Below are 21,335 nucleotides of genomic sequence, written 5' to 3'. Positions count from 1 at the left end.
TACTTTTTTTAGTCCAATTCATCTTACAGTGAAATGATATAGCAATATGTGGTGATGTTAAAATGGTAATATGTGGAAGCACGTGAATATGATCATGAAGCACGTGAATGTGGCCATGCAAATTAGGTCATTCTAATTTTAGAATGACCTTGTTGTTCAATGCTTCTCTTTGCACCTAATTTCATCAAGGGTAAGTTTAGGCATATTACAAGCACAGCCAGAAATAGAAAAAAATAATAATTTTGCCAACTACCTGTGAGAAGGAAAAAGAAGAGAAAAGAGATTTGTTCTTTTTACCGTCACATTTTATTCTGCATTTTTGCAGTTCAATATGTAATGCATACACACAGATAACTATGCATGTTTTTCACTTGATGCACTTTTTTCCTATCTAATGATTCATAATTTACATAAATTAACTATACATATATCTCTCATTTAACGGCCTAGTACATCAAAAAACAGATCTATCTATCTGGAGGCTTCAACCAGCAAAGCCTTGTGTACAACCTAGCCTTGTAATTTGTTATAATAAATAGTTATACTTTCTTGGGCTAGTGAACTCTACTCGTAATAATCTTATAGATAAGATAAAGCAAGCAAAAAAATCCAAACCCCAAGCAATTGTTTTTGTAAGATCTATTATAAATAAAATAGGTCACCTCAAGTGACATGTTCCTTATGATTTAGAAAAAAACTAAAATGAATCTTTTTTTCAAAAATTTCTTCAGTTTTCACTCAACAAATCACCACATAAAAAAATATATTGTTTTCCTATTTTTAAGTATACTATTAGGAAAAAGGATGGTACTGGCCCCTTCTGCCTACCCGAGATCCAGTTTTGAGACTGCAACCCTCCAAAACTAACAAATAAGTAGTTGTGCAGTATGTTTTTATATATTCTTCCTGCAGAAGCAAAAAGCATAGCTGGTTTTTCTGATACTGTTATCATAGGATTGGATACTTCCAGTGCATGCTGATTTCTACCACAGCATTATGAATCCATCTTGTCACTATTTATGCCTTAATAGGTCCTGTTGGGGTAGTTGGGCTTCCAGAGTTCGATTTGGCAGCGGCAGAGGCACAGGAGTCTGATTTAGTTCTGGAGCCACCGTTGTTATTAGATAGCTTGCATGAATGTGTTTTCAACATTTCTTCCAGCTGTTGTCTTTGCTCATGAAGCTCAGATATTTCTCTTTCAAGTTCCCTATTAGAGTCTTCAATTCCTTCAGATTCCTACAAATAAATAGATAAAATATATTAATTATATAGACAATAGTCACACCCCACTTATCCACATGAAACTGGTGAAAAGCACGCCTTCCGATGAAATGGATAAGTGCAGAATCATTTCCGTTTCCGGTACACGTTTCAACCCCTTTGTTTACATGGCTAGGACTTTGATCGTTTTAGATCTATTCAATGTAATATTCATACTTACTATTTCAAGCTCTTGAATGTGTTCTTTCCGTCGCTGTCTGCATTTGAAAGCGGCTAATTTATTTCGTTCGCGTCGTATCCTTCTTTTTTCTAATTCCGCAGGAGATAGCTGAATTTGAAAATAATAGTTTATCAGTCTACTCAAGCACAAAAACAAAAATAATGACGCGAGTTCAGTTTTGAATAAAACATCACCAATATCTCATAGAGATAGCTAAAGTCGATTTCCATATATGGGAAGAGCAGTTGAATGGCTTTTTGCCGGTTAATGTGCTAAACATATGGAATATTCTGTCTCTGTCAAAATAAAGTAATTTTATCAACATACCTCTTCAACTTTAGGCCTTTTAGCGTCTAAATGAGGCATTTCTTCGAGTCCTTTGGCGACTCTTCGGCACTTGATTGCGTTACGAAGCTCTTGTTTCACGCCATCAGCTGGTCCTTTCAGCGGCGGTGTTTGTGGATTTGAAAATTCTGAAAAGCTTGCGGTGTCTTCACTTGAAATCTGTGAAATGATAAAAAAATATTTATAAGTGCATAGTAGTTGAGAGTTTGACTAAAAAGAGATGCGAGAAATCTTATGTTTGCATTCGGAAATATATTATTTCGGTGACGCATGTTATAACTCAATGTAAACAAAGAGCGATCGCGCCGTTTTCAAAAGAACGCGCAATAACATGTTAGCGACGACGCATTTATTCCTAATCCTTAATAAACCATTATTGCGTATAAATAAGAGAATTTTCAGAAAGATTTGCTCAATTTTACACGAATGTTTAGTAATGCTTCTTTCACAATGTTACCATACAAATTTGGAAAAACGTAACATTTTGTATGATTTTATGCGAAATACTCAACACAACAAGAAAAAAACAGAATAGCAACAAAAAGCTCACGACAAATTGTACAATATTTTCGGGCGTTTAAGTTTATTTTAGAAATTCGCAATAATCGTTAAACCGTCATAGCACGTGCGGAGTTCAAATTGGCACGCGCCAAAATTCCCGGTCGAGTCACCGAAAAGCAGGCTTCCAAACATTAAATGTTACAGAACCAGAATTGTAGGAACTTCATAAGTGCATTTAAACTTACTTACATTAGAATCTCTGTCTGAATCCTCTGCTACCGGCACTGGCATAGCGGTTCTGGTGTAGAGCTCGTAGTTGTTATGTTCGTGACTGGGGTTCATAGACTGAAATGCAGCGTTCATGTTCAGGGCAAGAAAAATCTTTACTTGCAAACGAGGTAAGGTAAACACTGGCTGATTCGCTAGATACTATATCCGGGGATGTCCCGTTCCTATTCTCTGAATCACAACTATTCTGGGAAAAACCCAATGTTCGCTGCTATATAACCTGAGCGAGATCTCTCAAATGACGATTGCGCTATTTTAGTCTAAAGCTATGACGTCAGAGGCTTTTTTCTCTCGACCAATCAGATCTTTATATTTTGATGTTGCTAAGGTGATGAAAAGTTTTATTGTCACACAACGATCTTTCTAGAGCCTTGCGCAATGTTCTAAGCCCAATATCAAAGTCCTCAATTCAAATTAAACTTTGCTTGCTACTTAGGGAGATTTACGTATAGTAAAGAACAGTCTAGCTTATGCCTGAGTATTTGCCGATTTATGTGTATGTATGATTTTTCGCTTTTCGAGAAATAACTGTTTTGTTTTGTTTTGGATCCGTTGCTACAACTCGAAACCCATATCGTACATAATTTATCAGCTTGGCTTAAGTCGATTTTCATTGTGGAATAATTCGCATAAAACATCATTTGACATTTTTTACGATATATTCAATCGATTTCAAGGCATTGCATTGCTTAAAAGGCTAATTTCTCGTGTGTTTTTTGCAAAAGAAATGAAATTGATATAGCGAGTACGTGATTCTCGGTAGTACAGTATGTGTCTGACGTCATTGCTTGAGCCTATTTCACAATCGCATCGCCTGATAAAATGCAAGACTGAAAAAGGAAACGTATAGATTACAGTTCAGTTAAGAATTATGGACTAATTCTAAAGCTAAACGCTCTGTTTTTTATTTTTTATTTTCGGCAAATCATTCTCACACTGCGCGCAAAATGCAAGTGGGTCTTAGTTGCTACAGCACTAGATTATACCTCAATTCTGTCAATTCACTTCACAGTTAAATTAAAACACAGTAAAATAATCGGATACGCATAACAACGCGATATTTATTTGTGGATTGCAGGTCTTTTGTAACCTGCGAGCCGATAGCCCCCTGTTAAGCACAGGCCTTTCTCATGTATTTCGACTAGACTAGCGAAATAACAGAGGCTTGGGCTAGCAGTAAAAGGCCGAGAGCACTCAGGTAGCTCAGTTAGTTCATCGATCCTTAGCACACGTTCTGGTAAACAACAATAAGTGAATAGTCCATTTAGGGGAATTCAGATACTATCTAAGTTAGCAAATTAACTTACTTGTACTAGTAGAGTGGTTCCCGTGAAACAAAATGTTAAAGTGTAATAGACAAGCATATAAGTACTAAATACACTAAATAGTATTTCATGGGGTTTTGGAAACCACCCTAAATGAATTGGGGGCGAGAAAGTTTAGTGGTATTATTTTAAAATTTGATTAGAATAAAACATACTAGTCTAAACATAGTAGTCTATTTCGAGGTCCAGCAAAACCGGACTTTGTTTTTGTTCAACGCGCGAAGAAGCATGTATCCTGTGAAACACATGATGACACGGCAGAATACTAATTCTGCTTGTTGCGAGATCCAGGGTAAAGACTGAATTTACTCGTAGATGTGCTCTTAGTACATCCATAGTAAACACATGGAAACCTCAGTTGTACTATGAATACGACGTCACGCGTGGTCCGGGCTAGACGGGACATTGAATAACCTTCACCTCAATCCAATTGCGATGCTTCAAGCTTGTAACAAGTCTGAAACTAGTGACGTCAAGGACATCACGATGACGTCAAATCCCATAGTCAAAGATCCAGTTTAGGTTTAGGACTCACGCTTGATTTGCGCAAGAAATTCGATCGGAATTCGAGTAATCAAAATCCACTGTTTTACTGGGACAAGAAAACAGGCTTGTACATCCGGATTAGTTTCTCTGCTAAGAGCAGAGCGTAGGTCTCTCGAGCGCTCTAGCGTGACTATGATAATATATTCCTGGGCAGGCGCTGAATATGCTGAATTCCTACGCCAAACAATATCCTCAGTGGGCATGGTATGACGTGCTCTGAAGTGCTATTATGTTACACTAATTTTTCTTTTTAAAAGCTTTTTTTTATTAGAGCGTCCAGTCAAATTTTAAGAACATGCAGCGGCGTAGCCAGGGTTTTTAACAGAGAGGGGGGGGAGGGTCCCAAAATACCATTTCAAGGCATTTTCTCCTGTATTTTATATAATATCTCATACATTTACTGTATTTTTGGCTGCTAGAAGGAGGTGGGGGGGGGGGGGTCGCCCTCCCTGGGCCATCCCCCTGGCTACGCCCCTGACATGCCTAACATGTCGAGGCTCAGATAGCAACAAATGCTTTGTTAGTCGGATGCGTAGTAAAACGCAAAATCGAATTCTGTTGATTAAAACAATCTTAAATATTATTGCGATGAATCATTTGCTTAATTCTCTTCCTAATGATTAATTGGCTATTGTATTTTTATATGCATTTAAATCTAAGAACATTTTCAGCCTTAAAATACTCAAAAATGAGACATTCTGATTAAAAAGAGTGTATAAGCGAATGTCACAGTGCAGAGTGAACATGACGTTAAAATCGGTTATTTTTTAATACTGGTTATGGTCAATTTGGTCATCAGACCTGATTTTGTTGACGACGAATGAGTTTTTTGTCTTCAGAAGCAAAAAATACAGGCATATCAGAGGAAGTTAAGCACCTGAAAAAGTCTCAGTTTTTTTTTTCTTCTACTACCGATCTTTTCTGTTTTATATATTTTTTTTGCTTACATTTATCTAGTCTGCTTACCTTTAATGAAGATACCTGCGAGGTTTTATAATAAGGGACAAGCGGACTTCCTTTGTTGCTTATGCACTGAACCAACTGAAACAGCACATTGAAAATTCCTATACAATTTCAATGGTTGTAACAAAAGGCAAATTTTATTATATAAACATTTCCTTATTATAAGGGTGGGGCTAACAGGACCAGTGAGGTGGCGTTAGCAGAGTACAAACGCCTCCTCTTAAGGAAAGAGCCGGATGTTAATTCAATTAAACACTGCTTTTACATTATCGATGTAACACTTCAACGACGCCTGGTACAACAGAGAGAAAACGCGACTGATTACGCCCAAGATTACATTTTAAAGATCGCTTAAAATGGAAGAAATTAGAGATTTTGCAGGCATTTAGAATTACACGGTAGCAATTGCCATTAGCAATAAGCAGTAAAGTCACGACGAGCCTCCAGCACATCGTGTGGGTGGGAACGGAAAGGAGGGGCTACAAGCCCCCAATAATTACACCTCTTCGAGTGATACAAATCTGTTTTGTGTGTCTCGCCCTAAAGGTCAGCTTAAAACCATGACACATACAAAGAGACAGAGCTGATTAATAAACCGTGAATACAGACAAAATCTAAAAATATAGCGAAAATAGGTGTATACATATCAGTAAAGAAAAATCTTCAAAAATGTGAACAGCTTCGAAAATGTACTAGAGAATAACAAGATGTATTTCTGACCATGACCATGCTTCATTGGCATTAGAATTGTTTATTATATGGCTACCATAGTACGCGCGCTGCCTAATTAGTAGTAACTTGAGAAAAAGACTATTTGAGGCCATTATTAATTAAACATAAGACAAGACTAAGGACCCACGGGAACCATGTTTTCCTGCGTTTTTTTCCTATGTCGAAAGAACTGATGCTTCTATGATCTCACTCTAGAAATATTCATTCATATATATTAAATGTCCTTTCACAGAGACAAGAGTATAACCTCTCACTTGACGTCATACCGTACTGACTTCTTTTCAAAATAGTAGACTATTTTTAAACACATTTTTATTGACTTTTAGAGTACATAAAATAATGAGCAGGCCATTTCAAAATTCAGCTAGAACCAAAATGCAGACCAAGTTTAAAAAAAAACTCTTACAACATGCTACTACACAAGACTTCCTCTTTTATGCTGCAAAAGGTTCCAAGAGGGAAATCTATATACAAAAAACGCACCAATATAAAATAACAATGGTAAATGTCCTTCATAACTGCTGCCTGAACTTGTCTTCTATGTTATTATTTGTGGGAATTGTTCACCTGTTTTCCTCCACTGCGTTTGAGTGATTGTATCGCTGTTTTTAATCTTTCTGAACTCCTCTGCGTGGCATGTTAGACACAAAGCGCTATCCTCACAGTGATCATAAATAATAGTAGAGCAAAACGAACAGAAGACTCCAAAACACTTGCTGCACTGACGCACACACATTTCACATGCTCCATGTTCACAGAATGCACAGGGCAGCGTCTCCTTAGCATGCTGACATACCCAACACTTGCTAGTGCTGTTGGTTGCATAAGAGGCTGTGGAAATGCTTGAGTTGGCTTTCTGGCTGTTCATCATGATATGGAAAGCTGAAAATCCTTGAAAAGAAAACATTATTTCACAATGTGAAACATGTTTAAACCAAACAAAACTTAAATCAATATTTTAATCCAAAATAAAACCATATAAAACAGTGCTTTTTATATGATTGTTTTAACATGGGATCTACACTGTATTTTAGGGATAATATTTGCTAGTGTACAACAACAACAACAACTTCAAAGTCATTTTTCCAGGTTGCAACAGGTTTAAAGAAGTGCTACCCAACTCCAGGTTACAGTGGTAGACATAGGTGTGTGACTTTAAAGTATTGATTGTAATAATATATGTGTTTTGACCTGAAAGTGTAATTCAGGCCCGTGCTGCAAAAGTTTGAGAATAAACAAAATATCATTATTATAATAAACAAAGCCATGTGTCCTAGGAATGCCTGATTTTGTCCACCCCCCCTTAATTGTTGCATTGGGACCTTAGTTGGCCTACTATTGCGTCTACTCTACTCTGCCAACATTTTGACATGGGCCTGAGGGCCTGTACCTCTAGCCACTGTGTCCCAGGTTTAATTTTAGTTCAGTTAGCAGGTTTTTGCTTAACTGTTCCAAGGGTTTTTCTCTGGGTTTTCCAGTTTTCCTCCCCCGCAAAAAAAAGTATATCCAGGCCCATACCCAGGGCCGAAGGTCAACTTTCCGTTCTTAATAGATGTGTTATTTGTAAACAAAACTATCAAGCACAAGCTAGATCACTCTGGTATGCAGTCAATTCCGACAATAAACCTCCCGATACTGCAAAGGCATAAAAAAATCTTTTTTTTCGTCAGTGGTCAGATTTGTATATTCAACTCCCTCCACCCCCGGAAAAATTATGTCCACTTTTTCGGATTTCGCACCCCCCAAGAAAAATCCTGAGTCCGGGCCTGCTATCTTGGCTCTTTTCCGTTATCAGGCCTCCCGATACTGCAAAGGCATAAAAAAATCTATTTTTTCGTCAGTGGTCAGATTTGTATATTCAACTCCCTCCACCCCTGGAAAAATTATGTCCACTTTTTCGGATTTCGCACCCACCAAGAAAAATCCTGAGTCCGGGCCTGCTATCTTGGCTCTTTTCCGTTATCAGGCATGATTTGTGAAATGGCTGTCTGAGGCACCCTCTGTACATTCATAACTCCACATTTGCAAGGAGGGTATTAATCACCATCCCAATTTGTTATACACCCATTTAAATTAAGGTTGCACCCAAGAACCCCTTTGTCGTAACAAAATGATGCAAGATGGGTTGTATTACACAGATTTTCCAAGTGCAACCTTATTTGAAATAGGTGTACATATATATTTTTTATAGAATGTACCACCCCTCCCTTCTTTTGTTTTGCATCAAAGGCACACTGATTTACTTTGAATAGATTTGCACGTTTTTTTTCCTTAAATTACACACAGTAACACTTTTAATCCTCGTTTTACCTGATGAGAATCCACTATTACCAAAGAAGCTTTTAAGACCCCTGGCTGGTCCTTGGTTCTCCTCCCTTGCTGTTGCTGCTATTTTGACATTTTGTTGGGGGCTCTCACCAAAAGGGCAACGGCGTTTGGTCAAAAGGCGACTTGAAAACTCACATGTGGAACTTGGCGGTGTGGCGGCTGGCTCCATTTCTAATACCACTGCACTCATACGGTCCGAACGCTGAGAGATGTGATCTTTCTATTCTCAACTAAAATAAAGCGTCATGCGTTCCCGGGTAACTTATGTGTTTGTCCTTCGTGACAAAAAGGATAAGAGAATTGATATTTTCAAAGCGGAGTCATTAGAATGAAAGATTTTAGAGAAGGTAGGTCATTACGCGAATAAATAGTGATGAAGGGAAAAGTTTATAAACTACAACAAACAAGAGAGTGAAACGAACACGAAAGGAACGCACAAGGATAATCGCGCGGCAACTGGGGGACACTCATCCAGTCCCTAACGGAATTGCACAGGTATCCCAAGTGTACGAGAAACGAAAGAATACAGTGCCGTACTGTAACCATATATTTACGGGTATCTTGGCTTGCTTAAATGTTTAAATCCTTTTAAGGAAGGTAAAGTGTAAATCAACACAAGGTTGAAAAAGCATGTTGTACGCCTCTGTGAAACGCGACAAATCCAATTGAGCGTCAAGTATGTAAGATTTATGTGACCTACCAAGAACCACTGGATCAGTCATAAGCCCAGGCCCGTACCCAGTTCTTTCGGGGATGGTCACATTTTTATCAGAGAACTTATTCCACCCCCCCCCCCCCCCCGCAAAAGTTAGGTCCACTCTTTCGGATCCCCCCCCCCCCCAAGAAAAATCCTGGGCCTGTAAACCGTCTATCCGGCCCTTATCCATCCTCCATTTTGAAAACCTGGGTCCGCCCCTGAGTAACAAACTTATTATTGCTACTTATCATCAGTGTAACTGTCTCCCTAATAATACATTGGATATTATAATCATATACACTACATATTCAGCCGCTTAAAATGTCCCAAAAATACGAACAAAAATAAATGCCCAGCCTCAACTTAAAATTAGACCTTTAAAAAAATAGTGTGTCAAAAAGACAAAAATAAGGCGGATCACGTTTCACAAGCTCTATCTCAAATCACACTTTTCGTGTAGTCACGTTCACAGCCACAAATCACTTTTACTCAATTCTTTATCTTATGCAGATAACACAGGAAACGCCTACCACAAACGTTTGATTAAACATTTTTGTGAATGATGCAAAAATAACACGATGTCATTATCCATTCGTTCCGAGCACTTAGCCACTGGCTTAGTATGATATTTCTAAAATAATCATGCTAAAGTCCAGCAGCTAAGGGCGGTGATTGTGAGGAAGGAAGGGGTGGTGGGGGGTTGTCTGCTTAGAGCTTTGAAAGGATTTTTCCCTTGATTCATTGTCCCGCCCCATACTCTTTATCCTCTGTCCCAACAAGGCAACAAATTTGATCGTGTCATACTTTCCCAGTGCCGCCTCCCCGGGCTTAAAAACAGATAAAAACCAGGCGCGTTCCCAGGATTGGCTGAGGGTGGGGTGGGGGGTTGGTTGCGCAGTCATAGGTATCATAAGGAAAAAGCACAGTATTTGAAGATTCCTTAATAAGAAATTACCCACTTTTGGCCGCCAAGAGGGGGGCGCGACTGCGCGCGTATCCTACACCCCCCTGTGTACGCGCCTGAAACCGATATGAAAGTCCTGGCCTCAAAGATGCCCCTTTAGGAACCTAGAAGATTGCTTCTTCCTTTTGTTCCTGTTAAACGGATTTCTAATCAAGGTGTTGTTTTCCTCTCGTTATTTATGAGATGGAGATGTGCATGGATGTTTTTGTGTTCAAAGTACAAGCTTTATACGAGAGGGGCTTGGGGCGGGCTTGCATGAAAACGAGGCAGTGCATGATTTCACTGCAAGCGAAAGAAGGAAACAAAACGAGAAATTCTGAAGACGTCGGAACTTGTGACGAAATTGTGAACATGGATGTGTGAATAGGCCTTTTGGAATACTCTAAGGACTACTATTCCTTCCCTTGTCTCTCTATTGAAGGCGCTGTTGGAAGCAAAGGCCATGGGATATTTTTGACGACAATTTTTTCGCGTGCTTTTTACACGCGGACGGACATCGGCGAAGCTGGAAGTTTCCGTTCAATTCAAAGTTGAAGCCATCATCTTTTCCTATTGATCCTGCGACGGAATTGAAGAAGAAGAGTTTAAATCCAAATGCAGTGACTTACATATAGTCAATAACACTGTATATTCTTTTTCTAAATCTTGAAAAACTAAACACAGCTTTTATTGATGTTTGAGGACAGAAGCTTTTGTCCATAGATACACGACCAACGTAGGAGAAAGTATAGAAAGCACATAACATATCGGATTCCTGGATAAATTATAAGGCTGAAATGGTGGACGTGGACCCAGATACGCTTTTGGAATGGCTCAATATGGGGCAAGGGGACGAACGAGATATGCAACTTATAGCGTTGGAACAGCTTTGTATGTTGTTACTAATGTCAGACAACATCGATCGGTGTTTTGAAAGGTAAGATTGATGCTGTAAATAGCAATCATCTATCGTATTTCTTTTCGGTTCCAACCTAATTTCGATATATTTTGCCATATTGTAGGGTAGTATTCCAGGTTTTTTCTCTGACAGAATTGAATATTTAAACGGTATAACAGATCTATGTTTGTTTTTTCTTGTTTTGTCCCTCATTCCTATCATGTTTTGTTTGGGCCAGGATTTGAATTAAATAGGGCCTTCTCTTTTTCTACTAAAATACCTCGCCGTTGGTCAAGACGAGCTATTAAAGCACATCTCCTCGCTAACTTAAATGAAAATGACTTTATAGCTTAAGTATGTTTTGTTATAGAATGTTTTCCCTGGTTAGTAATTTAGAATTTGGACATACGTTCTTATTATAGTGCATTTTGTTATGTTTTTGATGATGAGACGGATGAGTTATCTCTGAAAATATTTGGGTATTATTCTATTAGCGTGACTGTTCCACACTAGCAATCATACAACATTCACAAGAGAAAATGGTAACAGTGTATTTTACCATAGATATGTAGGAAGTTTATTACCAAGCACAACGAAAATATTGATGAAAACCCAGTGTCCACGTTCAGAAGCATAGACGAATATGTTGTTGCAGAATTTCAGTAAAAACTGTCTTGTAGAGCCACAATCGCTTGATTTCTGTGGAGATGGAAATCTGTTTGAGTTTAAAGGGGTTTGAATTAACAGGAGCTTTGATTAAAAATAATTATAATGCTGTTTATAGTTTCATATAAAAGGTGGACAGGGTATTATTTTCCACTTATACCAAAAACACTCAAAAATAATAATTAACCAAAATAGTTACCTCTTTTTATGGATTAATGAAAGAACAATTGGAGTCCATGGGGAAATGCTCAACCCAAAGAAGGTAAAAATAGTTTTAATTAGCAGGGAATTTGAATGATCCAGGTTCTAGGTTTAAGTTATTAAAAACAACCAAGAATCAGGTGAAAATAATCCAGAAATAAACATCAGTTCACATCTCATAATGTTTTGCTGCTAAAACAGTTAAAATATATTTGATAAGAATGTGTATCCAATTCACAGCCTAATCACAAGTTCTATTAGTAACTCACACATTCTTTCGTTAAATTCAGATATTTTTTGTGTCAAAAAAGACTTGTAAGTGTCAGTACATATCTATAATTTCTGATTACTTTGAAGCAAATAGTTTTTGCTAGTCATGTGAAAGATGCAGTAAAAACCTGGTCAATTCAAACAATTATAAACAGTTTTTTGCACAGCTGTAGCCAGCTGCTATTATATTGGCAGACAATACTAGTGTTAGCCATAACAACAGCTTTGGATTCCTCCTCCATATCCCCCTCTTCTAGACCCCTTTGGCCCCCTATTTTGGTACACTCATCTTACTAGGACCAAAGTGATAGCCTAGGCAGAAGAGAAGAGGAGGGGATGGGGGGAGGGGCCATCCCCCTTTATATGATACACTTTTCTCATTAGGACCACAGCAGGTAGTCGAGGCAGGAAGGGGTATCCGGTAGTCGTTAGGAACCTGTCCACTTACGCAACCAACCCAACTGGTTGCCTAATGGATCTTATCAATGGTTTCTTAATGACTGGGTCGTTAGGCAACCATACAGTTCACTGTCGTTTCTGTTTATCACAAATAGAGTTTTGTTCTAAATTGATTCATAAGCTGGTATATTCTGCTGAAATGGAATAAGCTTACCCCTCCTCCCTAATAAGTGCCCCCTCTACAATCAGGTTTCCTCTTCCCCCAAAAAAGACCTGAAAATTAGATAAGTGCCTGGCTTCTTATTCGAATTGTTACAGTACCTACTTTTTTTTCAAATAAACCTCCAAACTTTTGGTGCATAATATAAGCAGAACCTATTGTTTCCAGCATGACAAAACAAACTACTGTAGCCAGTAAACCAGAGAAGAAATACAAATGACAATGTGGAGATTCTACTGTGGATCTTAACTCAGGGAGACAAAATAATATCAAATTACTTTTATTGTAGTTGTCCTCCGAGAACCTTTTTACCAGCACTTTGCCGCATTTTCCTGGATGAGTGTGCCCCAGAGAATGTTCTTGAGGTGACGGCACGTGCAATCACTTATTATCTGGATGTGTCTGCTGAGTGCACAAGGAGGATAGTAGCTGTTGATGGTGCACTGAAATCTCTTTGTAACAGATTGGTTATTGTAGAGCTGTCTTCAAGGACCAGTAAAGATCTAGGGGAGCAATGTGTTAAGGTATTGTGTGCATAGAGTCTGAGTTTCACTAGAGCATTGAATTTCTCACAAAATCATTTTTTAATTCAAGAGTACTGGTTTTACCTGGCCTATAACTGATTAGTAGTTTGGTGGTTAGCCACATTGTCACCAGTTTACTTCTGATTGATTATTTAACGATGTCCGTTGATTTTTAGCCGAAAACACGAAAAATATTTCAAAATTATAAAAGTAGTGAGTCTATTGGAACTTTCTTCGAGGATTCAACTGATAATTTAGAGCAGATGGCCTGTTTAATAGTGCAGATTCTTATGTCTTTTATCGGTTGAGGTTTTCGTCGTCCCTCGTGAAGTAGGCTGGTGACAGTGCGGCTTTAAGCCCCACCATGCACCATTGGACGTGTGACTAATTCATAGTTGCCGCTTCGTCCATCTGCCCTTACTAGGTCCTTGAGTTGATCTGCACAAGGGAAGCAGGTGCAGTGTTTGAGGCGGGAGGACTTCAGTGCGCCCTGACCTTTATCCGTGAGTTTGGCAGCGCAGTTCACAAGGACACCCTACACTCTGCCATGAATGTCGTCACTCGTCTGTGTGGGAGAATGGAACCTCAGGATCAAAACCTGGAGACATGTGTCAAGTCTCTGTCAACACTTCTTGAACACGAGGATAAATATGTGAGTTTTCTGATGCTTACAAATAGTGTGTGTTCAGGTTAGGCATATCAAGCCGATGACCATTCAGATTTATTGTAAAATATCTGTCAACACTTCTAAAGCACGAGAATAAATATGTTAGGTTTCTGATGCTTACAAATAGCGTCTAAGTTCACATTAGGGTTATCAAGCTGATGACCATATGTGAGTTTGGATTTATGGTTGCTTACAAATAGTGCTTTTAGTGGTTTAGGTTTAGGGTTAAGGATATCAAGAAAACAAAGAAAAGATGATACATTGTCAAATTATTGAAGCAATCTTCTAATAGTTGGTTGCTGAGTAGAACATTGAAAACTGGTCACCATCTTAAATGGGGGAGATAAGCTTGAATTTGTTATCAAGCCTCTTTGAACAAAAAAAAATACTCTTATATTCTAGGTATCAGATGGGGCTCTTAGATGTTTTGCCTCTTTGGCTGACCGCTTCACGCGCCGTGTGGTGGACCCTGCGCCCTTGGCTAAGCACGGACTGACTGGGGAGCTTCTTCGGCAACTGGCTAGCGCTGCTGGAGCCAACGAGAGAAGTACCAGCAGTAGTGCCACCCCTGACGCCAAGACTAACAACACCTCAGTGTCAACAATTGTCAGTCTTCTGATAACCTTATGTAGAGGCTCACCAGCAATAACACATGTAAGGGAAACTTTTACACAACTCAACAACACATGTAAGAGGCACTTATAACACAATGACAAAAGATGTAAGAGAAACTTTTACACAGCTCACTCATTGATACATGTACAGTAAAAGAAACTTTTACACAGCTCAATAACACATGTAAGAACATCTTTAACACAGCTCATTGACACATGCAAGGAAAAGTATTACACATCTCAATGACACATGTGAGAGAAACTTTTACACAGCTCAATGACACATGTAAGAGAAACTTTTACACATCTCACGGACACATGTAAGAGAAACTAGACATCTCAATAAAACATGTAAGAGAAACATTAACACAGCTCAATGAAACATGTAAGATAAACTATTAAACAGCTCAATGACACATGTAACAGAATCTATTACACCACTCAATAACACATGTAACAGAATCTATTACACAGCTCAATGACACATGTAACACAATCTATTACACCACTCAATAACACATGTAACAATCTATTACACCTCTCGATGACACATGTAACAGAATCTATTACACAGCTCAATGACACATGTAACAATCTATTACACTTCTCGATGACACATGTAACAGAATTTATTACACAGCTAAATGACACATTATTGCACAGCAATTGTTTTGTGTTATTGACACATGACCTATTGAATGGTATAACTGCATCTTAATCATATTTTCTCTCCAGGATTTGTTACGATCAGAGCTTCCAGATGCCATAGAAAAAGCCCTACAAGGGGAGGAGCGTTGCATCCTGGACACTATGCGACTTGTTGATCTGTTGCTTGTACTACTGTTTGAAGGCCGCCAAGCCCTGCCAAAGTCAAGTGTCTCTCTCCCTAGAGGGGGAGGTCCAGGAATACGGCGATTTGATGGCTCCAGTGAAAGATCTCATCGGCAATTGATTGACTGTATTAGAAGCAAGGACACTGATGCTTTGATTGATGCTATTGAAAATGGTAAGTCACAAATTCAGGAGTGGATCCAGGCTTTCTCTTGAGGAGAAGTGGGGCCAATATGCTGTATAGCAAGAAGCACCAGGGGCGGTTCCTGAAAAGTCGGATAAATTTATCTGCCGATAGGACTTATCCGTAGGTTAAATTTGCTTAGCGGTGGGTAGCTATCCGATGGCTATCGGTAGATAAGCGACAAGAAAACTGGCTTGACAAGTAAATTGTACACAGGAAACCCGGTTAAATCAGCAAATATGAGCCCAGTTTTACCATAATTTTCTTTTTCTTTTACCAATGAATCTTCATAACATCTGTATGTTGTCTGCAATTGCCTCCACTCAGTCCTAAATTTGTTTTGAACTGGTTTAAAAAGCACTCGTTCGACTTGCATGCAATTATAGTCTCCCATTAACCCCAACTTGAAATTAAGAGCTTTGGTTTTAAATATTGGAAGTCCCTCAATGCCTTGGGGTTAATGAGGACTTATTTCATCGAGCAAAGGTACGAAAAACGCCAAAATCAACCCAGTGCCATTTTGAATCACCACAGGCTTCCCAATGTCCTTTGTAACCAATATGTTAATAGCGCTAATAATTATCTTCGAACAATACCCTAGGACTTATATGACTAGATAAATGTTGGAGAGTTTAAAATCTAATTTTAAATCTCTCTAAAACCCCAATTGTCTGAGTTTTGAGTTTTATTTTCAAGCTTGGGAGCCCTGTGTTCTTCCAATAACCATGGCAACAACTCATCCGCCATCTTGGATTGCGTGACTTATCGGCAGATAGCGACTTATCGGGTCCTCCCGACCTCTGCTAACTTTATCTGCTACTTTATCAGAGGATAGCTTTATTGCCTGTTTCAGGATCCCAATTTATCAACGTGTAGATTTATCTGGTGATAAAGTGCATATTTATCTACCGATAACTGCTTACTGAGCTTTCAGGATCCGGCCCCTGGCTTCCATACATTTCTTAAAAAATAAATGGTCAAAGTGCCTCCCCCAAGGCCCCTGCATCAGTAACTGTGCAATTATTGGAAGTTGTGATTAAATATTCCTGATACTTTATTGTTTATTGTAACAGGTGGTTTTGAGGTGAACTTCATGGATGATGTTGGACAGACTCTTCTCAATTGGGCATCAGCATTTGGAACACTAGAAATGGTATGTTTTCTATTAGCCTTCTTTAAACATAACTTACAATAGATGATAATTAACACTAATAGATTTATACTCAGAACTGGCCAATCTAGATGATAAAAAAGGAGGTGGCTAGGATAGAACATACTAAAACAACATACTAAAATAAGAATAAGAAGAACATACTAAACATTGAAAAAGTAAAGGGGTTGAGGATACAAAGGTTGGACGAGAGATTTGCCCAAAAGTGGGTGGGGGGCAAATCACCCCTTCAACCACCCTGAATCCATTCCTCTCATTAATTGAGCAAGCGTAACTGTCAAGTTAAAGCACTCTGATATTCTATTTACTTGCAGGTTGAATATTTGTGTGAAAGAGGAGCAGATGTGAACAGAGGTCAGCGGTCATCGTCTCTCCACTATGCTGCTTGCTTTGGTCGACCAGCTGTAGCCAAGGTACATGATAATGTGATTCGACAAAAGTTGGTGTATTTAGCTGCGGTTTACATGTGTTCTGTTAGTTATTGGGATTTCAGTGTAGAAAGCCTGAGCCAACAAAAGGACATATAGAAATAAAGCCATGCAATATTAACTTGTGTATAATGCCTATCCACCTTTGTAAACAGCTATTCAGACCAGGAATAAGATAATCTCTTAGGGGGAATCTTCTCTTTGAATTTCTTTGACAAGAAATGAGCAAAATTACATTTAGCATTTTCCAATAATAGTTTTCCCTCTTGTACACAGTAGACCCATACCCCGTAAACCCCGTACATGTTTGAGAGTGGTAGTGTATGTATTTGACACTTGTCATGTTGACTTCCATTTTCTCCCTAGACTCTGTTGCGGCATGGCGCTAACCCTGACCTGCGTGATGAGGATGGCAAGACTCCCATGGACAAGGCCAGAGAAAGGAATGATGAAGGACATCGTGAAGTCGTCCATATACTGCAGTCACCAGGTTTGTTAATGCACATTCTTCAGGCTCCAGTGTATATTCTAGTGTTGGTGATAATCATAAATGCTCTATTTAGCACTCGAGCTTTGAAAAAGTATCCCACTTTGAATAAGCACCTCCCTAGTAATTCCACTAGAGCGGAAGTCTGAATTTTAAAATGAGGGCCTTCTTAGAATAAGTGCCCCACCCACAATTAAAAAAAATACTCAATTAATTAAAAGGAGCATTTAAAGGTATTGACTTCAGCTGGTACAGGGTGGTACAATTCATGCCTTTTTCTCATTTGAATGTTTTAATTATCAGGGGAGTGGATGGTCCCAGTAACAACAACAGCCCAAGAAGCATCAACACCATCCACACCAGTAGAAGAAACACCCACCCCTGCCCAACCGAGTGAGAGCCAAGAAACAGAAGAACAACAAGAATGCAAGGAAGAGCCCACAGAAGAACCACAAAAAGAAGAAGAAATCGTTGGAGACCCAGAAATGGCCCCTATATATCTCAAAACCTTACTCCCTGTGCTGGCTAGGAACTACTTGAATACAATGATGCCAACTATAAGGAAAGCAACTCTAGCGCTGATCCGTAAGATGGTGCATTACTCCTCCCAGCCGTTGCTGAGTGAGCTGTCAGAGGCTCCAGGGGTTGCATCAGTAGTGGTAGAGGTGCTTGCTATGGTTTTGGACCATGAGGTAGGTTGTGTGACGCCATTAAACTGTAATTGCTTGGATATTAATTTCCTCAATTAAATGCCTCCCCTGTATACGCTCCTTGTTTAAGGGGGAAAATATGAATAAGCACTTAACCTTAGTACTGGACTGCATGAAGGGTATCTGCTAAGTGATTGATTGATTGATTGGTTGACTGATTGATTGATTGTTTGGTTGGTTGATTGGTTGGTTTATTGGTTGATTGATTAATTGACTGGTTTATTGATTGATTGATTGATTGATTGGTTTATTGATTGGTTTATTGATTGATTGATTGATTGGTTTATTGATCGATTGATTGGTTTATTGATTGATTGGTTTATTGATTGATTGGTTTGTTGGTTGATTGGTTTATTGATTGATTGATCGATTGATTGATTGATTGGTTTATTAATTGATTGATTGATTGGTTTATTAATTGATTGATTGATTGATTGATCGATTGATTGATTGGTTTATTGATTGATCGATTGGTTTGTTTGTTGTTTTGTTTGCTGCAGGAGGACGATGAAGGGCATCTAACAGCGCTCAGCATCATCCAGGATCTCTCTGAGAAGTGTCAGGATCAGTACATCAGCCACTTCTCACGTCTTGGTGTGATCAGTCATGTTTCTGAGTTGGCAGGACCCATAAAGGAGATTACCCAAGAAGAAGAACCACAAAAGACAAGAAGTGACAAGGTGTGTATAAAAGTTGTAGTAGCCTCCATTTTGGTGATCACCCTCGACAAAGCAGCCACTTTACCAAGTCCTGGAACATTGGTCACTTTATTTTGTAGTTTATACTCTATTAAGCGACCATTTCCTTCAGGTCCCTTGCCAGGATTTTCTTTTGGGGAGAGCCTGTTCGCAGGCTTTGTTTTGGCCAGTTAAAAAGCCCTTGTTAGTTGAAACTTGCTGCTAAAAAATCATTTAAAACAGAGCACAAGGAGTGGACCCATCGCCATGTGAAGATAAGCAAATAGAATAGATAATAACAGAAAGTTTGGAGGGATTAATGATGTGGCTACCATTACTTTTACCTTCAGAAGCCCTAATGGTAGTATTGTAGTCCATTTTCTAGACTCTTCTGTCCATTCACAAAGAACATGTTTTATCTTACTAAGGATGTCTTATCTTATTAAGGATGACGACACAGTGCAAGAGGACGCCAGTGAACTAGAGCAGGCCAAGCCATACCACTGGAATGATTGGTGCATCGTCCGCAACAGAGACTGCCTATACATGTGGAATGAGTCCTGTGCAATAGAGCTCTCGAACGGCAGCAACGGCTGGTTCAGGTTCATTTTGGACGGACGTCTGGCCACTATGTACTCTAGTGGAAGCCCAGAGGGAGGATCAGATTCCTCTGGTAAGTCTGATAACAGATTGAGAACATCCATGAAACAACTGGCGGATGTTGATATTTCCTAGTACAGCATCATCTACAGTTGTTAAAACTCATTAATGTGTGTCAGGCTGTGCCCACTAGCATGGAATTACAAGATATGATATTAAAATATCACTAAAAAAGGTTATGAACATTTTAAATATTGGCTTCTATTCACAACTACGTCCACTGTTTTCAAACATGTTGAAGGACTTCTTTTCCTTTTTTGCTGTTTTTAACTTTTGAGACACTTCTGTTTCAACTACTTTAAGACTTTGTGTTTGTTTTCATTTTAGAAAGTAGAGGAGAATTTCTTGAGAAACTACAACGGGCCAGAGGCCAAGTCAAGCTAGGAACACCAAGTCAACCTATTCTCTCCTCTACTGGCCCAGCACGCCTCTCTATTGGAAACTGGTCTTTAGCCTGTACCAAAGAGAAAGAAATCTCCATCCACAATGCAGATGGACAACAAGCTACCATTCTCCGCGAAGAGCTGGCAGGATTTGTGTTTGAATCTAACCGAGGAACAAAACACACTTTTACTGCAGAGACCTCTCTGGGACATGAGTTTGCAGCTGGTTGGACTGGAAAAAGAGGGAAAAGGTTTGTCTCTAAGGTAGAGGCACAGAAGCAAAAGGTGCGTAACCTGGCCATGGAGATCCAGGAAACATATTTCCAGGCAGCTCAGGCCATGCCCAGAGAAGTGGTGTCCAGACTACAAGAGATTGTGGAACATCTAAATGATGCCTGCCTTTCACAACAGAATGAAATGATGGTAAGTAAATCCTGCAGCCAAACTTCCCACCATATGTAATCGTCAAAGTGGAAATAACAACCAGTGAACAACCATTCAATATGGAATACTTTTATAATGACAGAATAATTGGATTTTTTTTATTACTAAACAGACATACTTCAAAACTATGCTGTTTTGAAGCAGGGCACTAATGGTATTCCTTGATTATTCTTGTGACGTGTTTCCATGCTTATTTTGAACTACTAGGGTGAGGGCAGGGAAGGAAAGTGGAGAGAGCAGATGTACAACAGCCTTAAAGACCTTCTTACAGTTCTCAAGGAAGACACGACTGTCTCATCTTACGAGCTACAGACTACTGGACTTGTAACATCACTTCTCAACTGCCTGAACATGGTGGGTATTTACAAAGTTTTAGGCAATTCACCTGGTACACAAGAGACACAGACTCCATATACAGTATCTTTTTATCTTTGAATAATTACCTTTTAGTTGAGCTACAGTAATTGTGCAATGATGGGAGTGGCACTCCCTTCTAACACCCTGTGGGGGTGTTGAAGGCCTCAATACTTACTTTGTTTACAACCAAAGTAGGCAAATAATTACTTGTTTGAACAAAGTATTAGTCTTTGTAAATTTAGTTGTTGTGAGCTGCCCCAGTCACATTTACCTATATAATGTTTTACTCCAGATTTGTAATAGTTACTCAAACCACCTTAGCCACTTAATGTTCTTGCTATATGCAGTCTTTTAATGGTTTCATGTTGTGACAATGAAAACATGCAAGTCTTATACCTTTTATCTAACTATGCTGAATCACCAATTGAGTGCTTG

At 39.0% G+C, this 21,335-nt stretch overlaps 3 protein-coding genes across 6 annotated transcripts in view; 1 reads left to right on the top strand and 2 right to left on the bottom strand.

Moving 5' to 3' along the window:
• Positions 1-287: 287 nt before the first annotated feature.
• LOC5512977 (cyclic AMP-dependent transcription factor ATF-3) lies at positions 288-2,797 on the bottom strand. Its single transcript, XM_001633273.3, has 4 exons — positions 2,537-2,797; positions 1,769-1,945; positions 1,442-1,549; positions 288-1,236 (listed from the first exon to the last, which is right to left on the bottom strand). The coding sequence occupies exons 1-4, from the start codon at positions 2,648-2,650 to the stop codon at positions 1,018-1,020; spliced, it is 618 nt and encodes a 205-aa protein (XP_001633323.2). The 5' UTR covers positions 2,651-2,797; the 3' UTR covers positions 288-1,017.
• A 3,641-nt stretch (positions 2,798-6,438) lies between these two features.
• LOC5512978 lies at positions 6,439-8,929 on the bottom strand. Its single transcript, XM_001633274.3, has 2 exons — positions 8,452-8,929; positions 6,439-7,032 (listed from the first exon to the last, which is right to left on the bottom strand). The coding sequence occupies exons 1-2, from the start codon at positions 8,657-8,659 to the stop codon at positions 6,680-6,682; spliced, it is 561 nt and encodes a 186-aa protein (XP_001633324.3). The 5' UTR covers positions 8,660-8,929; the 3' UTR covers positions 6,439-6,679.
• A 1,470-nt stretch (positions 8,930-10,399) lies between these two features.
• Positions 10,400-21,335, top strand: part of LOC5512974 (E3 ubiquitin-protein ligase HECTD1-like) — a 35,136-nt gene continuing 24,200 nt past the window's right edge. For all 4 annotated transcript variants that reach the window (XM_048729906.1, XM_048729908.1, XM_048729907.1 and 1 more), the window contains exons 1-13: positions 10,400-11,046; positions 13,053-13,287; positions 13,712-13,939; positions 14,357-14,608; positions 15,304-15,574; positions 16,657-16,736; positions 17,069-17,167; positions 17,549-17,672; positions 17,973-18,361; positions 18,880-19,059; positions 19,504-19,729; positions 20,044-20,522; positions 20,751-20,897. In XM_048729906.1, coding sequence (XP_048585863.1) covers positions 10,907-11,046; positions 13,053-13,287; positions 13,712-13,939; positions 14,357-14,608; positions 15,304-15,574; positions 16,657-16,736; positions 17,069-17,167; positions 17,549-17,672; positions 17,973-18,361; positions 18,880-19,059; positions 19,504-19,729; positions 20,044-20,522; positions 20,751-20,897 — 2,850 coding nt within the window. In that variant the 5' untranslated portion in view covers positions 10,400-10,906. The remainder of the gene's footprint in view (positions 11,047-13,052; positions 13,288-13,711; positions 13,940-14,356; positions 14,609-15,303; positions 15,575-16,656; positions 16,737-17,068; positions 17,168-17,548; positions 17,673-17,972; positions 18,362-18,879; positions 19,060-19,503; positions 19,730-20,043; positions 20,523-20,750; positions 20,898-21,335) is intronic.

The sequence above is a fragment of the Nematostella vectensis genome, chromosome 7 (assembly GCF_932526225.1).
Source record: "Nematostella vectensis chromosome 7, jaNemVect1.1, whole genome shotgun sequence".
Lineage (NCBI taxonomy): Eukaryota > Metazoa > Cnidaria > Anthozoa > Actiniaria > Edwardsiidae > Nematostella > Nematostella vectensis.
The sequence above is the reverse complement of the archived record's forward strand: the minus strand, read 5'-3'. Positions and strand labels throughout refer to the sequence as shown.